The 21288-nt window shown below is 37.0% G+C and overlaps 1 protein-coding gene across 13 annotated transcripts in view; it reads left to right on the plus strand.

Annotated features, from left to right (window-relative positions):
• The window catches only part of DPH6 (diphthamine biosynthesis 6), a 208811-nt gene that overhangs the window by 132611 nt on the left and 54912 nt on the right, over positions 1-21288 (plus strand). For 11 of the 13 annotated variants that reach the window (XR_012662249.1, XR_012662251.1, XR_012662253.1 and 8 more), the window contains exon 13: positions 12299-12541. The exons of the other annotated variants lie outside the window; for them this stretch is intronic. Coding sequence is in view for 5 of the 11 variants with exons in the window: in XM_075103244.1 (XP_074959345.1) it covers positions 12299-12541 (243 nt within the window). In the remaining 6 variants the exon portion in view is untranslated. The remainder of the gene's footprint in view (positions 1-12298; positions 12542-21288) is intronic. 13 annotated transcript variants of the gene reach the window in all.

Raw genomic sequence — 21288 nt, forward strand, 5'->3', positions numbered from 1 at the left:
GATCTTCTGATTGATCAGATAGTTTCAAAGCAAAGAGTTCTCTTCTGTGGTCTGTAGTCATGGTTTTTAGGCTTGGAGGGGTACTTTAAAAGATGCATCAAAGTTGACAGATGAATCTCGAGGCAAGGAATGATGGGAGACAGCAGAATTCTGGGAATATTTTTTAGAGAATAACATATTAGTCAGAGTTTTGAAGACCTTCAAAGGTCTATCAAACCAGCTCCCTATAGCAGATTTATTCTTCCTTTAAAAAAAAAAAAAATTTCAAAATTGAGTACACTAGTTAACTCTCAATTTCCTGTGTTGGGAAGGTGTTGAGCTGATTTATTGTTCTCTGATGGTGTTTTGAAGTGCTTATTTCATTTGAATTTCACCATTATCTTGTTCTGCATCCAGGGCCTGCAAGGTGCAATTGCTGCTTCTACTAAATTTTACACAGTATCAAAGCATTATATCACCTTACAAGGTCAGTGTGTACAATGAATAACATTCCTTTACATAAACATCCATGACACTATGAGTTAGCATTACAAACAACAAATAAAAATATCAGCTGGAATTACTCTGTTTCTCCTCCTTTCTTCATATTACATGCATTATTCTTTCATACCCTTCTTCATTCAGTGTTACTGTCCGTCCTGATTCCAACACAGCCATTTTGCTGAAGAATCAGACTAGCTATTAGAAGTTGAAAACATACATCATAGAAATAATTAATTTCTCTTTGGTTTCAGCATTTAATTATTCACTATCAGCATGTGATATTTTTCTGCAAAAACATGATTGTTTTTTGTTGAAGAGCTATCAGGTTTAACTCCTTCAGGCCTGAACGGCAGAAACCCTGAGGTTCAGAGTTAAATGCTGCAAACAGTTACATTTCCAAATGCAAACTGCAGAATCACACATTGTAAGATGCTGTGTATTAACTATACTTCGCTGGACTTCATAACAAGTAATTCTTGTTGGTTGAATTTAGGCCGAACTTTGTTAACCACAAAACCCAATCTCTTCACAAAAGCTTAAAACATTACTTAAAACTGATAGATGAACAGTCAAGTCATGCAACTTCAGTCTTATATGGCTTGTAAATAGAATGTAAAATTTATTTGAGACAATTACCATCCCTGGAAATTTTGTCATTTTTGTGTACTTTTCAAATACTGTGCACTGTTTAGCTATAATTAGAAGCTCTTTCTCTTGGGCTGAAGAAGCAAAATATTAGAGATTCGTATCGTCATACAAGGTCATGTTTTCAGTGAAGCACCTATAATTTTCCTAAGATCAGAAAGTAAAATTAGATATTTAAACTGTTCTGAGCATAATTTGTAGACTTTGATACAGCTTCTGTTTTTGAAGAGGTATTCTGTTGGTTTTTTATGAAATTCAAATAGAAAGTTCAAAGCTTTTCTGATAATAATGTCATTGATATTGTTTCTAATTCATCATTTCTGTGCTTAAGTAAGTTCTAACCATTATACTTCAAAGAGAACTTTTTTGATCACATGTCACATTCACATTAGGCTTCTGTAATTATTTTTATTTTATTTTCAAAAACAGTAATCAAATCTAACTTCCCCACATGATTTCCCATTTTATGATCTCACTCCTTTTGAAGTAGCCTAAATATTTCACAAAAATTGTGTTCATGTAGGATCATCTTGGTCTAAATGTTCTGCAGTGTAAGGCTTATTCTATGTTAAGTATCTTTCATATTGCTGAATGCTTAGTATTTCAAAAATCTACAGGTAATAATGACCATCTCATAGCACTTTGGAATACTTAGAATCTCAGTAGATCATTTCTTTTTGGATTATGTTGAATTATCAAGGTAGAAATCGTAATCAGGAATGTATCAATTTTGATATAACATTCAACGTAAAGCTTTTTCCTTACTTTTTGTCACAGAGAGGGATCTTTCTATCCTATATTAACGTCTAGCGTACTGATTACAGCACTTGTCAAGAAACAGAACAGTGTCTTGGTCCAAGAACATGAGTTTATAGAACAGTTCCAGCAGAAGGCACTGAGGGGTTTGCTCCTGGACTGCCCATTGCTGCAACAGCACTGCCATTACTGGGCAAAAGACCGAAGAAGGGATCTGAACCTGGATTTCTGCAACATGGCAGCTGATTAACGTAATCACTGGACTTTTCCTTACTGCATTCTGCCCCTCTCTTTCTCTTATTTACCCCCTTTTAGTTTCAGTGCTTTGCTTTGTAGCCATCTTTATATCAGAGGGCTTGACTCTGCAATTAGTTTTTACTAGCCAAACTAACTACTTTTATTAATAACGCAAACAGAAAGGGCCAAGCACATGGTATGTTCGCAAGCACTGGTTCTTGACCTCACTTTGTGATGTAAGATGGTTAGAAATATGATTGCAGCTTGGTTGGCAGAATGCAAGATACGTATTTTATTAGTAATCTACCAGGGATTAATATACTGTCAATATACTGCAATTTCCAGTTCCCAAGTTTTATCCTTTTAAACCATCTAGAAAATTCAGTGAAAATAAGTATTACAAGAGAACAATAAGATGAACATACCAAAAAAAAAAAAACTATGAAAAATTAGGAAAATGTATAATGCAAGATTCTAACTCCATACCCAAATGAATATGTATTACAGCACAGAATATAATTATAATGCAGTTAGAGTCCAATTATAAGATGGTATTCAATTTTTTACAGAAGCTTAGTTTTTAAATGGCACAAGTTACCACTTAGTCAATAGGTAACTTCTTGTCACAAAGTGCCTGTGATCTAAAAGAAAATCTGCCCTCTGAATGGTACATAGCAAAATCTGCCTGACTGCACATTTAGGAATTTAGCGATATTTTATGTAGGGATGCTGTCTACACTGCAATTCTGATACAAGGTACAACAAATAAAAGTTGTGAAAATCTGTTTGGATGAGCATATTTAGTGTATTTCTGAGATTGTTCCTGTCTTTCTCTAGTTTCCATTAATTTTATTTTGTTCTAACTGTTAGCGATCTTTAGATTTTAGGCAATTGCATGCACGTAGCAAGGCGTTACTTTCGTAAATATTTTTTTTCTTGGATCGCACTTCATGAACATTGTATTTCAGGTTAGGTGAGAATGTGTAATACATCGTCACTGTCAAATTACAAATTCTTTAGATTTATGGATTGGGTCATGTCTTACTGCTCAGAACACAGAATTTTAACTATCGACTCTTCCTCTACTGCTGGGTTCCAAAGGATTTTGCACCTTATACCATGGGGTTTCTAATACACAAATTCATCTCTTTGTCAAGTTTGGTTTAACTGATGATGGAGAAAAGATAATATGACATTAGGTTGGCCAAGAATATTAAATATGTAGGTGGATCTTTGTTACAAGTTTCAGTTTCTGTAAGTATAATCAGAATTCGACGTACCTTTTTGCGTTGGAATTTGGGTCCCTAGAGGAAGGTATTCTGTTATGTAAGAAAATATTATCACTGCAATATGAATAAATAGGTAAAATATTGTGACAAATACTCTATATTGTATATTTTGTATTCTTATGCATTACTATTATGTGTACTGTACGTGTATGTTCCGTTGTACAAATAAGTCTCATTACCACAGGGAGGTGGTGGGTATGTCTGTTATAAATGGGACTTCTGCACGGAGTAATCTTTGGCATACATTAAAATGCTCCAATGTTGATTATTATTTAGGCAGTCATAAGTAAAATCCATGTCAGACTGGGTATATATAGATGATAGGTAGAGGACGAAACCACACTATGTGGCCAGGGTAAGAACCATTGCTTTTAGCTTAGTAATACTGCTGTTAGAGTTAACTGTTCTCAAACAGGTTATTGGTTTTATGGAACTGCTTCTTTCCTGTCTCCCAATTATTGCAAACCAGTATATGAAAGTAGCCAGTGACATTCATGAAAAGCATATTTTGAGTAAGAAAATTAAGCCAAGTGATGGCTGGGAACGAAAACTTTTCTGTAAGAATAGAATGTCACGTTGTTAATGTGTTTTATACACTGTGAATTACTGTTGTGTGATGAACAGCTTTCACCTTTCAATACCGAGTATTTTCTCTGCCTAGCTGTCCTTCTTCTGTTTATAATCACACTAACCTATCTGACAGTTGGCATGAGTAATGATTGTAAAGACAGGTAGGAATGGAAAAAAACCAACTCACTCTTCATAGCTTTTATGACTGCAATCTTGATTCTCCTTGGATGCTGTGTCCCAGAACAGTGGTACAGCCTCAAGCAGTAGCACCCTTATTGTTAGGAGAAACTTCAACCTAGAGAGTTCTACTGTAGTGGTAGTTTTAACTGATGATTTAGTATAAATGGGCATCCTCAGTAGAAACTTAAGTTAATGAGATCCCTTTCTAAGGTGATTGTATGTATAAGGATAAAAGTAGAGACAAGGTTTGTAATATAAACACATATAGGTATATAAAGACATCGCATCACTTTATCTTCCTTTAGATATTCTGTGTGTGGATACAATTACCTTATAACCTCTCTCCCCCGTATTAAATACGTTTTCCAGTCCCCTGTAAGTGTAGATAGAGGAAAATGTAGAAATCAAGGAGGGAGGAATGTCCCATGAACATGCTAGCTATATATATGTATTTTTTTTTTAATACAGAACTGACAAAGAATGCTGATATATTACAAAGCTATCCTTATCAGACTAAATTTAGGATAATAGTCATAAATAGCAAAACCGCAAATTAAGTGTATGGGAACCCCAAGTGAATGCTTATGTCGCCTCATGTAAGGTTTAGACATTTTCCATTTCACAATGGGCAAAAAGGGATTTTTTTTTTTAAATTTTTATATTGTTACCCTGGCAGATTGAGATACTTTTCATACTTCGAATGCAGCTATGCTAGCCTATAAACTGAAAATCGGTGTTAATGATGAAATGTAAAAACTTTGGGAAAAAAGTACTTGATCAGCTCTGAATAATCATCTGAAACTTTGATATCACCTGATCTTTTGCAGCATTCATTTTGTAGTATGGAAATAATACCTTTCCTAAAGGGTATGGTACTAGTTTCTGACGTTTTTTAAAATGTCACTATTTCATTAGCCAAGGGTAGGTGTTACTTATCCTGGAAGAAGTATTTGGTAGATCGGATGAATTACACCTGTTTCATGAGAATAGAGACTGTCTTCTTTTGTCCTATACTGAACTCGCTTCTAGTAAAGAGCAGTTGCGATTTAATATAAACTGTTCGGCACTTCTGCAGTCAAGTTTTCTCCCTTGTTATGAATGCCTGTATTTCAAAATATTTTTGCCATATGTTCTGGCATGAGTTTTCATTTCTCCTAAGTTAAGTCTCATTTTCTTATCTCCTGCCTTATTTCAAACCTATCTGTGTCCATTTTTATTATTTCTCCTGGTGCACATTCTAGTTTAGTATCCTCTGTGGGTTTCATTACCATGCTGTTAATCCATTCTTCCATTGACTTAATGAAGATGTTAAACAAAATCAGGCCTAATACCAATCCCCACGGCACCCCACTTCAGTACATTGCCATTTTCATTACTCTCTCCTTACAGACTATCAGCTATTTAACAGCACTTATAATGAGGAGAGTTAAAAATAATTTCCAAATATGCTGTATCAGATATTTTAAGAATCTAGATGATTTGCAACCATTATCCTCCCTTATCTATGCATATATAATTAATTAAAAAACACAATCAACTGTGGTGGACATAATATGCCGTTTCTAAAAATGCAGTGTATCCATTGCTCAATAGTCCATGTCCACACTGAGTCGTTTGCATCGCTTTACACTTTTAAATACTAATCTTTTTCGCCTTGTTTTTCTGGACCCTGAATATGCCTTTACTTTTCTTGGTATATATTGATTTTATTAAGTCTGTCATTCCCCCACCCCAACCCGAATTGTTGAGGAATAGACTAATCTTAGTTCTTTTTTTTTTTTTCATTTGTTTTGTTTGGCATCTTTTTGCAAAGTGATATGAATAAGAAATGAGTAAATGATAATCAGTTTGGAGGTTTTACGCCATCTTTTAGGTAAGGTATGTTCATAAAGCTGGGAGTTCTGCAGTTTTTCACAGTTGGCAGATTTTGCTAATGTGGTTGCGTGAGAACTTGTGATTTTTTTCAAAAGCTTGAGAGGAGATGGTAGGCTTTGTAAAAGGTGACAGATTAATAGTCATTAAGACTAGAATTCCACTGTCCCAAGGAAGAAATGCATCAAAGATTAATACTCCTGTTAGCTTGCTCGTTTTCAAGTGGGGAGTCTGCTCTTCTATATAGGAAAAACCATCCTTTAGGATGTGGAGAACAATTTATCCTCTACGGCAATTAAGTCTTTGAACTGCCTACTCTAAGTTTCCGTAAAGGAATAATAGGAACCCTGTGTGCCAGTACAGGACAATGGCCAAAATGCACATAGTAAGTACAGAATAGTTTACCTCCACTTCCTCTCGCTGTATTGGAGATTCCAAGTGGACCAAAACAAGAGTCCTGGAGAAGACTTCAGACTAGCTGTCCTGCCCACACGGATGTATTAGATGGCAAGCCTTTATCTCCCGCGTCATTGGAACATTTCCTAGATCTATGTAACTGCAGTTGCTGACTTTAAAAGCTACATTTATTTTGTTTTGTGTCTCATACTCCCTTGGAATGAGAACGACAGCTTTTGGGGTGGGGTTTTTTTGTGAAAATTTCAGTTTCTGAATCTTTGTCTTCTGTAAATGAGAAGTATGTGGGTTTTATTTCCATCAGTTGTAGAGCAGAATAAAATTGATTTGGCATTGATGAAGATTTAAATATATCCAATGCATTGCCAAAAATATGTAGGCAAATATTACCATTTTATGTGATGGGATAGAACATTTTTTGTAAAAATGGTGTTCAAATCTGAAGCTTTGATATTACCTTCTCTTAAGCTTTCTGACCTGCTCGTCCCTCTCGAAGTCTGTGCATATAGCATTTGGTTGAACTTCAGGGTACTACAGACCCTCAAGAATGTATTACATGTGATTGCCTGCTGTAAATCCAGCATAGTCTAAAGGCTCGGCTTGAATTATTTGATTTTTAGAGGATTGCAGAAGTGTTTACAGTTGGGCAGCATAGCGTATGATTAGGAGGTACTAGGATGTAGTTTTCTGAAGTTGATTTAGTATTCATAACAGTTAATATTGTGGCTTCTTCAGATGCATCGTTGAGTTAGCTGCCTTTTTAAAGACCTGCCAGTTTTTGTGCTTCTCAGTGTATGCATATGGCATGACATGATACTTCTCTTTTGTGTAATTTCCAATTAGGAAATGCACAAAAGTTTTAGGTGTGTTGGTCGCATTACATCACTGTGCTCAGTGTCAAATACAACTTAGTGGGACGGTGTATCTTAATTTTACTAGAGCGCAGATAAAAAAATTATACAGCCTAGTTTAGCATCCATAAAATTGCAGTATTTTATTTCAGTTGTTGATCAAAAATGTCCTGTGAATTTTCAACCCACAAACATATAAGTTCAAAGAGAAAAATTTAAATCACACTTTGATAAAATAAACTTTACTAGTAGAGAACAATGCAAAACCATGAGTGTTTTGTAGTCTTGCAGCTTAGGTGATCAAATACATTTGGGAACGTGTGAAGCTCCATCCCAAAATGAGGATTAGCAAACTGGAGTCACCGCATTTGAAAATTGAGTTATAAATCGCTGAAAATTGGGGAAATATTACAGCTGATTCAATAAGATAGCAATAATATGCTACTGATTAATTATACTTTTTTGACCTAACTAGGAGAAAATATCTTATTTAAAGGGAAGCTCTAGAGTTTTGGGTATGATATGTAAGCATTTTACTAAGTTGTATGTGGATTCTTAAGAGCGTCAGTTTTTTTTAGTGAAAGGTATGACTTTGGTTTTTGTATTTTTCATTTGCGAATATACCCGTCATCTTTCAGTTACTGACAACTGTACACATTTTCTCAGAAGAAAGCGTGTATCAAACTATACTATGTGTGATCAACTCATTTATGGAATTTTTAGACTACAAACTTGTAACAGTTCAAGAAAAACTTGTGAATTATATTGAAGCTTGTGATGTATTAAAACCAGATTAGTCAGATACAATTTGTGTTCATAATGTGAACTCAAAGCTTTTCGGTTACTGTTGCCTAAATGGTACCTCTAAAACTTTATTCACACTAGGTAGTTGAATAAAAGATTTCCCATTGCAAAAAGCAATTTAACCGTCATTAGCTAAAATAAGAGGGCCCTAGGAAGAAAGGATTATCATATATTAAATAAAAAGTTCACCACCTTGCAGCTTTAATCCCGTTAGAAAAGATGATTTCTATCTAACTCAATCAGCCAGAGGTCTTTATTGCCTGGAGTATTAATTGATTTAGGTCTTCATTAAGGTCAGAGGTACACATGGCTGACCAGAGGCAGCCTATTAGCACGTTGTCAGTTATGCTTATTTACACTGACTGAACATAATGGTGGCTTATTTCACTGTTAGGTCAGGGGGTCACTGAATCTTTTGTGTACCCTGACCTGTTAAAGGGCAGCAGCCCCTCAGACACCAAACTGCATTCATAACAACGATTTCGCTGATTGCGTATTGACTCCATCCTTTCCAAGAAGCAGGCGTTTGTTCGTATGGTGCAACTATTAACATCGGCCTAAATACCTGTGGGTAAATGGTTGAAATGTCTCCGTTAACTCTTCCCTGCAATTTTTTATTATACCAGTTAATCGCTAGCAAGTTTTAGTAATACCAGCAGGAAAAGTTTAATAGAGTTTCGATAGTTGCTGTTGGCCTTTAATTAAAAAAAACAACTCAGTGCATTCTTATAGGTATCCTATTTACTTCTATTTCTAATTAGCAATACTTAGCAATAGCTTTCTCTTGCTAATTGGCAGCATGAGTTAGTCCTTTTGTCCAATTAAGCTTGTTTTTCTCATTGTTTCTTTTTGTGAATTATGTTTTGTGGGAGATGTGTTGTGTCCTTTCAGTAACTTATAATACTGTCAAAAGCTTTTTCATGGGATAGAGCAGTTCAAAGCAGCACCAAGCTTTCTTCTGACTTTTCCTTTCCATGATACTATAGATCCTTTCCTTCTGCTTTCCTAAAAAGCGAATGCAGCTTAAAAAAAAAAAAAAAGGTGAGCTAAAATAATAATTTGCTACTATGCTGTCTTCCCTCTGTATTAGCTGTGATCTAACTCTATATTATACTTAATTCCTGCAGTACAGCTACACTATGAAAAGTAGTAATTCTCAGCGTAAGCTTAGCATTCCTATCTGTTAGAGTATGGATTGCATACTCTGAGGTTCCTATTGTCCATTGAATTCCCTTGATTACTTACGGTTGTGCTAACTGAGCAAAACGGCTGCTAAACTACTATGTTAGCTTATTAAGACTCACCTTTCATTTAGCTTGTAGTGATAAAAATGAAAATAAAAAGGGAAGATATGTGGAATTGCATGAGGCTCCATTTATAAACTGCTTACTGCTGTGGACCTGTATTGGAAATAAATTGGTACAAGTGAGCATCTCAGCAGTACACGTTTTTTTTTTTATTTTTGGTTTGTCAAATCTTTAATGAAATTTTAGCACTGGAAATGTGTGTAGGGGTTGCAGCGAAAATTAAATCATCAGCGTAAGCTGAGACATCTAGTGTATAAATACCATTACATGGTAGTTTTGTTTCTATGCTGAGTTTACTGCATACACAAGTCCTCTAGACTTGATACACTGTGAATCTATAGCCTGAAAGATCTTCTGTTGTCCTTGTAGATTCTCCAAAAAGATAAACTGTTGCAAGGTTCTAGCAGGGTTTTGCAGAATACTTTCACAACACAAGGACCGACACCATACATTGTGACATCTCCCGTTGTAAGATTTCAGTACTGTGAACAAGATATTATGATGTCTTCCCTGTTTTAAAAGCTTTTTACTCTGCTAACAATTTTCTGTGTAATGCTTCAAACATTCTAGAGACAACCTCTTGAAATCTGCTAAAACACTGTACTGGTTTGCTGCTTTGCCCCTGCTGATTGTTTATTTATGCTTGCTTTTCATGACCAAGTCACTGGGAAAGAGAAGAGGAACATCCCTCCTCCTTCCCTTATCTTAAATCATGTCCCCCTGAAATAGAGTCGCTGCAAAACTGTGGCCGTGTTGTGACCCTTTTCCTTCTTTCCCCCTTGCATCCACCCTTCCATAACATGGTGGCATTTCAGGAACACTGTTTTTTCTATTAATTACGTCTTAAGATACAAACAAGTATGTTAGGAACAGAGGGATTTTTTTAAATTGATTTTTAAAGAAGTGTGCAAAATTCCCACTGAATCTGAGCCAAAAGTGGTGCCAGTTTTGCTCAAATCCTTCAGAGATTTTTTTTGACCTTGCTTATGACCAGTGGGGCTAATTGTATCAGAACTATCCAGGATACTTTAAGAAAGTGCTATCTTGGTCCGTATTTCAAAACACTGACAGATATTTTATCGTTAATTAGTATTCATATTATGTCTCAAACAATCTGTTCAAGAATAGGGGAAGTGAACTGGTTGAACAGCTCTTCTGTCTACCTAATAATTAACATGGGTGGTTCATGGAAAACCAGCAGCCCAACAGGAAAAAAAGAAGAAATATTTCCAGTGTGATTTTTTTTGCTGTAGAATTATAAACTACCTGTATTGGAGTTTGTGACTAATGCATGGATTTCACTTTGCAGAGGTGAAAATGAATGGCTTCCTTTAAAAACAAACCTGTGCCCCTCTGAATTATATCTTCCTGAATTTGTTTCTCATCTTGTCAGCATGCCACTTGGTAGCTGGCTGGACTCCCTTGTTCAATGGCACATATTTTAAAATAGCACTGTAAAAAAAAAAAAAAAGACCATTTGTTCCTATAAACCAAAATATTACTTGCATATTTTTTCCAAATTCAGGATTATATATAGCATTATCAAAACAATATTTCAGATATTTTAAACAATTTAAATAGTTGATGGGTGTCAGTTGATATCTTTCCTCACTGCCTCCTCCCCCTCTTCAGCTGCTAATCATAGAACTTGTATGCCAAATTGTATGAGATGCTCTTCCAATAGTTACATGTGTGAGTCTTTTGTGAGACACAGACAGTTATGAGGACAGATTTGGAGTTGCATATGGGTCTGTCACATGGTTTGATTGCCATGTCTTCTAGGACGCAGATTTCTTTCTTAATTATTCTTAATTCTGAGGAATTTTTACAGTTTATACTGTAAGTTCTGCAAAATTCTTCCTAAAGATTCCTTGCACAGTCCATTTTCCCTCTCCGTACTCCTAGCAAAACGCTTCTTGTGCTGACTTCAAAGCTGCTTACGCCCACCTCACCTCCCACTTCTATACTTAGTTTTCTTTTGATATTGAATAAAATTTACTGCTTCCCTGATCAGGAGATGTACAGACTTTCTAGAGAAGTGCAGCGTAAGAGGATGAAAAGTTTTGATATTTACATTAAGATTGTATAATAAATCTTTGACATGTCTGAATAGTAAGAATAAACATTTCCGTTGCTGGCTGCTGTTAAAAAAAGTAGGTCTTCAGGACGTTGCCAGGAAGACTTTGGAAAATTGGCCCAAAGTAACTGCATTGCAGCTCAGCTTAAAGCATGTATTGATGGTATATCTGGCCACCCATTTAATTCCATTTTCAAAAGGTGAACCCGTCTCTTTGGTCAAATGACATTCTCCTGCATCTTATTTTCAATCTAGAGTTTCCTTTTACCTTCTGGTGGATTATCATGGCTTTGTCATATACAGTCTTTTAGCTGTTCTGCAGTATTATTTTTATAATAATTTAAAACCAGTTTACTAAAGACGTTACAAATATATACTTATACTTTCTTATATATACTTACATAAACCAAAGCTTAACGTAAGACTTAGAAGATTTCAAAAAATAACACTGAACCTAAGGTAGTGTGCATCATCACTCAAAAAAAAAGAAGGTAAGAACATATTAAAACCATGTTGGTACATCAGTGTGATCCAGCAGCTGTAACCGTCAGGAACATCAGATATTATTGTTTTGAGCTGACACACACATCCATGTGTTAACTGTTAGGGTAAAGTTTATTGCAGAGCTGTGTTTCCATATTGTAGTTAAATCCCCATCAAAAATTATCTTTCGACTGGCAAGTTTGCTCCATTTGTGACAAATGATGGCAAGGACAGTACTGTTGAAAGAAACTACCTGGAAGAGAGAAAAGTGCTTCCCTTGCCTTCTATACACACCCAGAATCTTATTTGCCTATTTTTATTTTCTTCTAGGTTGGAGATATTCTCTACTGCGCTGGACAGATTGCTCTAGTACCTTGTACGATGCAACTTGTTAGCGGGGGCATATGCACTGAGGCCGTAGTTTCCCTCCGTCATGTTGAGCACGTTCTCCAAGCTATGAGCCAGAAGACTGCACTGCACCATGTCATCACAGCCAGCTGCTACGTAACTGACAGCAAGCACATTCCTATTGCTCGCTCAGTATGGCAGAAGAAATTAAGAGAATGTAAAAAGGTAGCTGTGATATCTGTTTTTTTTTTCTTTCTGGGTTGCCTTTTTCCCCCCCACTAAGCCTTGTAGTAATACCAGAACTTCCTCAGCACATTTCAGAAGGGTTCAAGTAAAGCTGGTATAATAAGGTTTGATTGAGCTGTTTTGTTCTGGCTCGTAAGTGGTTGTGCACAACTGAGAAAGAAAACTGCTTAATAGAAGGTTATAGTCGTCACTAACTTTGTCTTAATTCCCCAAAGCAGTACGTTAAAGAACTCTCTAAGAGCAGTCAATTCCTCCAACAAAAATGTGAACAACACCTTACTTGAATTACCTCTGACCATATATTTTTACGTAACAGAAACCGGTCATTTTACTTTAACTTCCTGTGAGTTGTTCTGTTGAGGTTTTTTCCCCACTCTTTCTTACAAGCAATATTGTCATGACAACTGAGTTTAGCAGTTTACTGCTCATTTTTGCTTATTATTCAGCTGAACATCTACGACCAGATCAGGGCATGCCTGTCTATGGGTTGACCTAGATTATCTCTAATAGCATAATAATTTGCACAGTGATTTATAACAGTACCGTAATCATTTCTATTATGTATGTACCATTTTTCTTAAATAGCCACTGAACACCCTGCAAGCGTTAAAAAGGTAGTGGCCACAGGTCTTGTAAATAAAGCGTAACTTCTCCGCAAATGAGTAAAAAAAGAGTAGTAACTATATAATTGCTGTATAATTTAATGTAACTTAATTATTATGGTTTCTCAGGGAAATACATGGCTTGAAAGCATTAGTATGTGTTACTATTGCCATAAAAGAAGGAAAAATGCACCTGAAACTTTCCTTCTAGTTATCTTCACTTTCAGCCTCTGCACTAGGCAGTTATCTTTCTGAGTAAAGATATAGGCTTCACTTAGAAGCTTACACATTCAACCTTGTTTTATTAATAAAGGACCCTCTTAAACAGTGTTTACTGCTCCTCCAAGACCAAGTGTATTGAATCTGAATTCAATTCAGATTTTTTAATTCAGTTCAGTTTTTTGCTATGTGACTGGTTAGTAACATGTGCCATGACCATGAAGCCTACGTGCTTTCTTATTTATAGTGCGTAAGATGTGAGGTCAGATTGGTGCTGTTTGCCAGTTCTTTGAAACTTTCCTTTTTCCAGATCTTCCATAGTTGTTATACATTTCTGCTACTCTTTATTGAGTCTGTTATTTCTTCCGCTTACTGAGTTGACTAGGCAATACTTTCAGATACATGAAAAATACCGTTGAGATTGCTTGCTTTTGGGCTATCACTAGTATCTGGCCCATGTACATATTTGATTGTTCAAGCCATAGCTTAAAAAATGGATTGCTGCCTGTGCATACTTCTGTGAGGAGTTAGCTGCCCAACAGTTTTCAGGAATGTTTAAGAAAGAACGTTCTAGAGAAGTATCAAGCAATCCTAGAGGATGTTCATCAGTCTTGTGCTGTGCTTATCAGATCATATACATTAATGACAATATCAGAAAGAGCAAAAAGATATTGTAGATGAAGTAATGTGTGCCATAATACGATCTAAAAATGCTTCGGAAAAAAAATAAAATATACGTGGGAATGAGATATCAGCAGCCAGATGTTCCAATTTCCCTATCATTTTGTCAATAGGAGGTTCAGGCAGAGGAACTGAATTTTTCCTCAGGCTGTGCGTACTTCTTTGGTTAGTAAGGGTTTGTGTACACAGCAAAGCAGAGAAAAAGATGTATCAAACACTTCTGTGAAAAGGAACCAGAGGGAGGAATTGTCCTGCCCTGAAACTACGATTGTCCTGTTAATGGAAATAGAGATTTTGTATTGGAGGAGAAGCACTAGCTGGAATGCTATTAGGACTGTTCCTTTTACTCTCAGAACAAGGAAAGCAATAAAGTTTGAAATTTGGAAGAACCTTGTAAAATGACTGATAAATTGTATGACAGTTGTACTTCTCTCTCGCTTACTCCATAGAATTGGTGAAAACAGGAAATGTAGTTTTTACACCTCTTAATATTCGCTTTGAAGCAGTCTGTGGAGTGCTATTGTCTTTCTGTGCGGAAGCCAGAACACAGTAGCTTTATTCTGAAGACATCTGTATTTAAGAGTCTAAGTAGCATATCCCTTACCGTGTGTGGTTCTATTTTTGATATCCCAATAATACTACAGACAGTTCTGTCAAATACCATGACATGAAATAACGGTCTGTTTTCTGCAAGTAAACTAAGTCAGCCAGACCGAAAGTATTTTATTATTCTTGAACTGTATTTCAAGCAGTGGCCAAAGGCCTGAATCAATAGCAACCTACAGATTACTTGAAAACAACAAATGGTGCCTCAGTTGAAATTGTTCTGCTTCTGTCATCCATGGAAAAGGGGGTTTGTTTGTGCAAACAAAACGTTGCAGCTCAGGGCTCATTTCTTATAAACTAGACTTTATAAACCACAGAACTAATTATGGTTTAAAGGCGGATATTGGAGTCTGCATTTGTTTGTTGAACGTTCTGTATTTAATAGCAAAATGATGGTATACAAAGATTGAGGTGTTTGTAGTTAACACAGTGACTAAATCATACGCATTAGAACAGCCAAGGTTTTTTTTAAAGCACCAAAAATTATTTGCATTCCGTCATATAGTGATGTCTGGTAGATATCCTCTAGATAAATAATTCTGTTCAACAACCTCAGTTGAATCATTCTGCATATTTGATGGCGGCAGTCTGTAAAGCACAAAAGGGGTTGTATAAATTGTTTAGGAAACAAATAAATTGGATCTAACAGAACATAATATAAAGAGAAGTGTGAGAGCTTTTCTCTGGGTGGGTTTATATAACACAAAAGTTTTACTTGTAAGAGCAGGATGTGGGCATGGAGTTGATCATAGCTTTGTTTGAGATACGGCCACAGGGTCAGACACACTTACCTAGGCTTTAGAGGACTTCTTGTCATATTCTTGACGGTGTCAGTTGTCTTTTAGGAACTTCTTGAATTACGAAGAGAAAGATAAATTGGATATGTTTCAGGAGAACCAAATTATTTCACTGATATCCAGAGGAGTGGCTCTAATGAGCATCCAGGATGGAAGGGGACTGTAAGAGAGGGACAAAATAGTAACAGTAAGCAGGCTGGACCCCGTAGCAACTCCCAGCTTGTTCCAGTCACCCAGTCTCTGGCCCCTTCCTTATTCCAGCATCATTTCTTCTTACACAGCTCTTTTCCACTGCTGTCATCCTGATTTCCCTCATCCCAGATGGCAGCTCAGTACCTGTGCTCCCAGCACCATTCCCTGCAGCCCCACCCCTCCAGTCTAACCCCGAGCATTGCCTCCCTGAACTCCAGTTACCCACAGGCATCAAGGGTTGTGTCTGCAGAACTGGAATGCCATCCCTGTCCCTCTCTCTTCTTCCTTCCCAAGCCAGTTTGAGTCACGGTGTCATTGGAAAAGCCATTTGGGGTGACACTGGAAACAGAAGTCTGGTGGAGGGATGGAAGGTTGTAGTAGGACTCCACCATGGAGAAATCAAAAATAGCGGGGAGGGAAGGATAAGAAAGCAGCCCGAGTGAGGTCTCACTCACTCAAAAAAAAAAAACCCCAACTTAATCACTGGACTAATGAAAAGATCTTTGGATCAACATTTTGAATGCACACAAGATAAATTTCCATTGTTAAAACTAAGACCGTATTGTAGGAACTGAGATCTAGAGTAAGGGAGCTGAGGTAAGCATTTAAGTTCTGTGGATAGATATGGCTGCATTGTTAAGTAGTGGTTGTTGTAGAAATTAAGATATAGTTGAGGGAAGCAGTGGTTAGAATCAAAAGAAAAGACAGGCTGCTGTTGTAGAAATTAAAATCTAGGTGAGCGAAGCAGTAGTTAAATACAAAAGAAAGAAGAGAGGCTGCAAAAATAGCATAAAGACAATTATGCAAACAAATAATCAAAGCCAAAACCTAGGAAAAATAATTGGAATTAACAAGTACAAGTGCCAGCCATTGGTAGCTTCCCCCCACCCTACTTTTTAGTTACAGTCCTTCCACAGTTTCTTTGTGATACCCAGGCACACTTTGGGACCCTTTTCCACTCTTGAGGAGATACATTTAGGGCACTTCTCCAGCATACCTCGTCAGAAATAATAACAATTGTGTGGTAGAACAGTTTCTGCCTCATCCAGTAGTTAGCGTTTGGAGGGCTTTGGGTTTTTTTGGTGGGTTGTTGGGGTTTTTTTTTTAAAGTAGCCAAAAAAAAATAGCTTGTAGCATTGCTGAAACTTTCTGGAAGAAGAACTGACAGTTTTCCAATTAAATCTCATCTTGTGTTTTTCTTTACTTCACATCTTTTAATGACAGTGTCATGTAGTATGATGATTTTATAAGCGGTTTTGCTAACTCATTCAGCAGAGTAATCAATAGAAAAAAATAAGCCAGATGGGTTGTAGTCCATTTGTATTGGGTGGGACAGATGGCATTATTGATAGATGGAAATATTCCAAATAATTATTGTATAATGATATAACAGTGACTGTGCCTGCAAGATTTTATTAATTTACTTTGTGTGTGCACTTCATTCAGTAGGGGTTGAGCTGTACCGTTTAGACAGTACTCCCACTATATTTGGTTGGGAGCTGAGTCCACCCCCTACCTTCTTTTTCCCCTCCCCATGGGATTTCTATGCAGAACCAGTCCTGTAGCACTCTGTTAGAGAATTTCAGGTGGTGGATTGTACTTCTGTCCATAAAACAGACTCCACTAGAGTAACTGAGATGGGCAAGAGTGTGATTACTCTTTTTTTTTTTTTTGGCACCTCTGAATGCCTGCTTTTTCTTGCTTTTGTTATCCTCACCGATACAGAGAAGAAACATGCTGTACTGTATCAAGATTTCAGGCATTCCAGCTTAACTGCTGTGGTTTATTCTTTTTGCATCTTGCTAATCCCCAGTAAGATTTGGTTTAGGTAGGCCAGTAAAATATATCAATTTTGATAAACTGTTTAATAGATACTGGTTTGGGCTGCTGCTATTCAAATGTATATTCCGTGGCAAAGTACTATTAATTCTCTTTTTTTCCAGTGAGTTAAGAGCACATTAACTTAGTCACAGAAAAACTTGGAGGCCATTTGTGTCTTTTGGCTTTTATAACATAGCTTGCCTTTAGACGTTAGTTGTCTAGTCCTCTCCCTCCAATAAATCCCTGAGCAAAGGTACTACAAACTTAAAAGCTCTCCAGCCCACCTTCTTCTGACAGAAGCTTTCTGGTTTTTTCTGGTAAGCATTCAGGATGAATGGCTGTGATCCCATGATTGTTTCAAATCCAGCAAAGAGCGCTACAGTTGACTTTCATTCTGTCAGGAATGCCAGTCAGGTTGTTGACAATGTGCATCTTAATAGCACGTAATGTAGAAGTAATGGAAAAAAAAAATCACAATGTTTTCTCTGATATATATTGTGAATGGGTTCCTTGCTTATTTCAGCACTCGGGTAACTTGATGCCAACTTTAAGTATCTAAATTTAAACCTTTTGGGCCAGAACTACAAACTGTTCACATGTCAAAATATGTAAATGAGTCTGAACTAGGATTTTTAAAAAATATCTAAGAGCAGTCATCTGGGGCACTGGGCCCATCCTAGGGAGCCCCTGCATCATACCTCCTTCAACACTCCTGTAAATACCATTGGTACTACCCTGTGTCTTTCCAGTTTGCCTACCAAATAATACAGAGGTCCCAAGTTATAAACAAGGTAAATCCCGAACCAGAAGCTCTCTAGCTACATGCAGTGGTTTTCTGGAGTAATTATTATGTTTTCATGGCAGTCATTTAGAATGGCATCATGCATCTGTAACACAGCAGTCTGTTGCATTGTTCAGACATGCCTGTAGTATTTGAAGTATACAGACTGTCATGAATTTAAATAAGATTCATGCATTCTCTGACACTTTATCCTAACCAGAACAGAAGTAGCTTATGCTCAAATAGTGGAAGTCGAAGGTTTTTCGTGCTGCAAAGGATTGGACAGAGGTTTGAGATCCTCTTTCCCTATGGAGAAAATTACCGTAAAACTTAAAGGAATGTAAAACCCCCCAGATTTCTGTGAGAGGATACGTACTTTTCCACCATCCTGAACAGATGTTTGTAAGCCCATAATATTGAGGTACACAGTTTTTGTATATGTGTATTATATGTATTGGTTAATATCTATGTTTAATACAATTGTTTCTTTTCCAAAGAGTATTGTAAGTTCTGTGCCCTATAGATGATAGTATAGGTAATACTAATTTAATTGGTCTCCTCCTTAGACCAGTTCTTGAACAGAACAGTTAGAATGTGCGGACTAGAAGTAATTTAATATTATAAAGGTATAAATGATAGATTAGAACCCTGCTACGTTTACACTGTAGTAAAATCTCATGTAGGTTAATTAATATAACTGGTAATATTACCAGAAGAAAACTAAATATTTTTGAAAAACATTGCCACCAGCCATTACCTACGCCTATCAAAAATTCAGTAGGAAGAAAATACATGTTTCCGTTTCCTTTTTTTCACTCACCAGGTTTACAACATTTATTTTGCTACTAGATGCTATTTTGAATGTTCTGCAGTTTGATATATTAAAGCAGGCTTCTTTTATGGCCCATGTTAAGAACATGCAGTGCATTCAAATAGCACAGTGGTAGTGGGTCTTTCATCTTGTGCCTAGTGTATTTCATTTCCCCTATGTTCAGATTAAACAAAGCTTTTGTATTCATTTGAAGCAACTGTAATGAGAATATTTAACACAGGTCAAATGCAGGTAGTGGAACTCCAGAGGTCCTTGAAAATATTCTGCCTTTTGACACTGGGCCGTGATGGCAGGTGAAGGGGTTGCCACTTTTGTTTTTTTTTAAAGGAAGATTATGATAGGCTATTTGTAACATTAGTGGAGCCTCGATGAATTTTAAAAAGGAATATAGTCAATAAAAAGAACAATGGAGGAGTCTACATGATCTTAACTAAAGCCATTATTAGATATTTAATATATATATACATGAAAAATGATATGATCACATAATGTTCTAAACAGTATACGTGAATAGTAGACTATAAACATAAAATATGAACAACAGAAAATAAGAAAGGAGAGCATTTCTTGTGTGAATGCGTGTGTAGATAGATACAGATACAATCAAATCCTCAGCTGGTATAAGTCAGCATAACTCTCTTGATTTTCATGAACTGATTTACACTAGCTTATTTGTCATTTACAGGTAATATATACATGCTTTTGAACATTGTTTTTCAGTTAGACACAGTGAAGAAATGCATGTCAAGTTATTCAGGGTGGTAAACAGCCTAGTTCATCCAGGCTGACTGATTTTCCCCTGCAGCAGTTCCCTTGTAAGAGTTTTTTTGAGTAATTCTTCATCACATTTGCTGAAAATACTAATTCTGTTTCGAGCCTGTCGCTTTTGTGCTAAGCAAGAGGGCATATATGCATCCACTGTTTGCTTAGGCCAGAACCTCTGGTCAAAAGTCTTAGGTGTGATGACTGTGAAAGCCATTAACAGGATTTCAGCCCCAAGGCTGGTACCTGTCGTCAGTGCCTCTTTATAGAGGGGAGAATGCCATTTTGGTTGAAAAGTGATCAAGGTCCTACTTCCACTCAGGAAACTTCTCTATTGAACTGTAGTCCTAATTACATGTAGGACACTTTAAATCCCCACAATGAAGGAAGGAATTTCAGGAAAATCATCCGCTTCAGAGTTTTTTTTCTGCTCATCTGGATGAGTTAATCCTACGGACCAGGACTGAAAGAAGAACCAGATTGCCACCCCAACCTACTTAGTTTTATGAACAACCGGTCCTTTCTACAACTGCAGCAGGTTAATCTCTTCCAGACACCACAAATGTTCCTTCCAAGTCAGTGCTTCCAATGAGTAGTTTGATGTTAAGTACTAACTAACTATTCCAGGTCTTGTTCTTTTTCCAGGGAGGGTATTTTAACTTGTCTCTTCAGTGTGAGCTCAGCAAAAATAAGAAAACTCAGGTCTTTAGAAACTAGTCAAACTTTTCTAGTGAAAGTACCCCCTTTAAATCTATGGGCAATATTCTCTTAGTCATGGTTATGCAGGACCTGGGAAAGCACCCTTGTTGCAGGAAAGAATCTCAGCTATTGAGTAGTGTACTGGGTCTGGCTGGGATGGAGTTAACTTTCTTCATAGCAGCCCCTAGGGTGCTGTGGTTTTGATTTGTGACTAAAACAGTGTTGCTGACAGGCCAATAATGCACAGTTTCAAGGCTTTCTCTTTTTCCCACTCTGTCCCCCAGAGTGAGTAGGCTGGGGGTGGGCAAGAGGCAGCCAAAGGACTATCCCATACCATCATGAGCAGCAATAAAAACTGGGGAGTCTCCTCTTCCAAAGTGGCTATTCTCCAGAGGCTGGCTGGGCATCAGTCTGCTGGTGGGAGGTGGTGAATGGCCACCTTTGCATCACTAGTGGTTTTCTTTTCACTTATTACACTGCTTTATCTCGACCCAAGAGTTCTCTCGTTTTTGCTCTTCCTATTGTCGCTCCTGTTCTGCTGGGGCTGGCGGGTGAGTGAGTGGCTGTGTAGGTGCTTAGCTGCTGGCTGGCATCAACACCACAAACAGACTCAGCAAATTACCGCTGAAGAGAAACTCCACAATTAACTAGGAAAATTCATACCTGGACTTCTCCCTCATGAAGCTCCAGCCAAAATCAGAGCTCAAAATATAATCTTTTCACTTTGAAACTGT

The sequence above is a fragment of the Phalacrocorax aristotelis genome, chromosome 9 (assembly GCF_949628215.1).
Source record: "Phalacrocorax aristotelis chromosome 9, bGulAri2.1, whole genome shotgun sequence".
NCBI classification, from domain to species: Eukaryota; Metazoa; Chordata; class Aves; order Suliformes; family Phalacrocoracidae; genus Phalacrocorax; species Phalacrocorax aristotelis.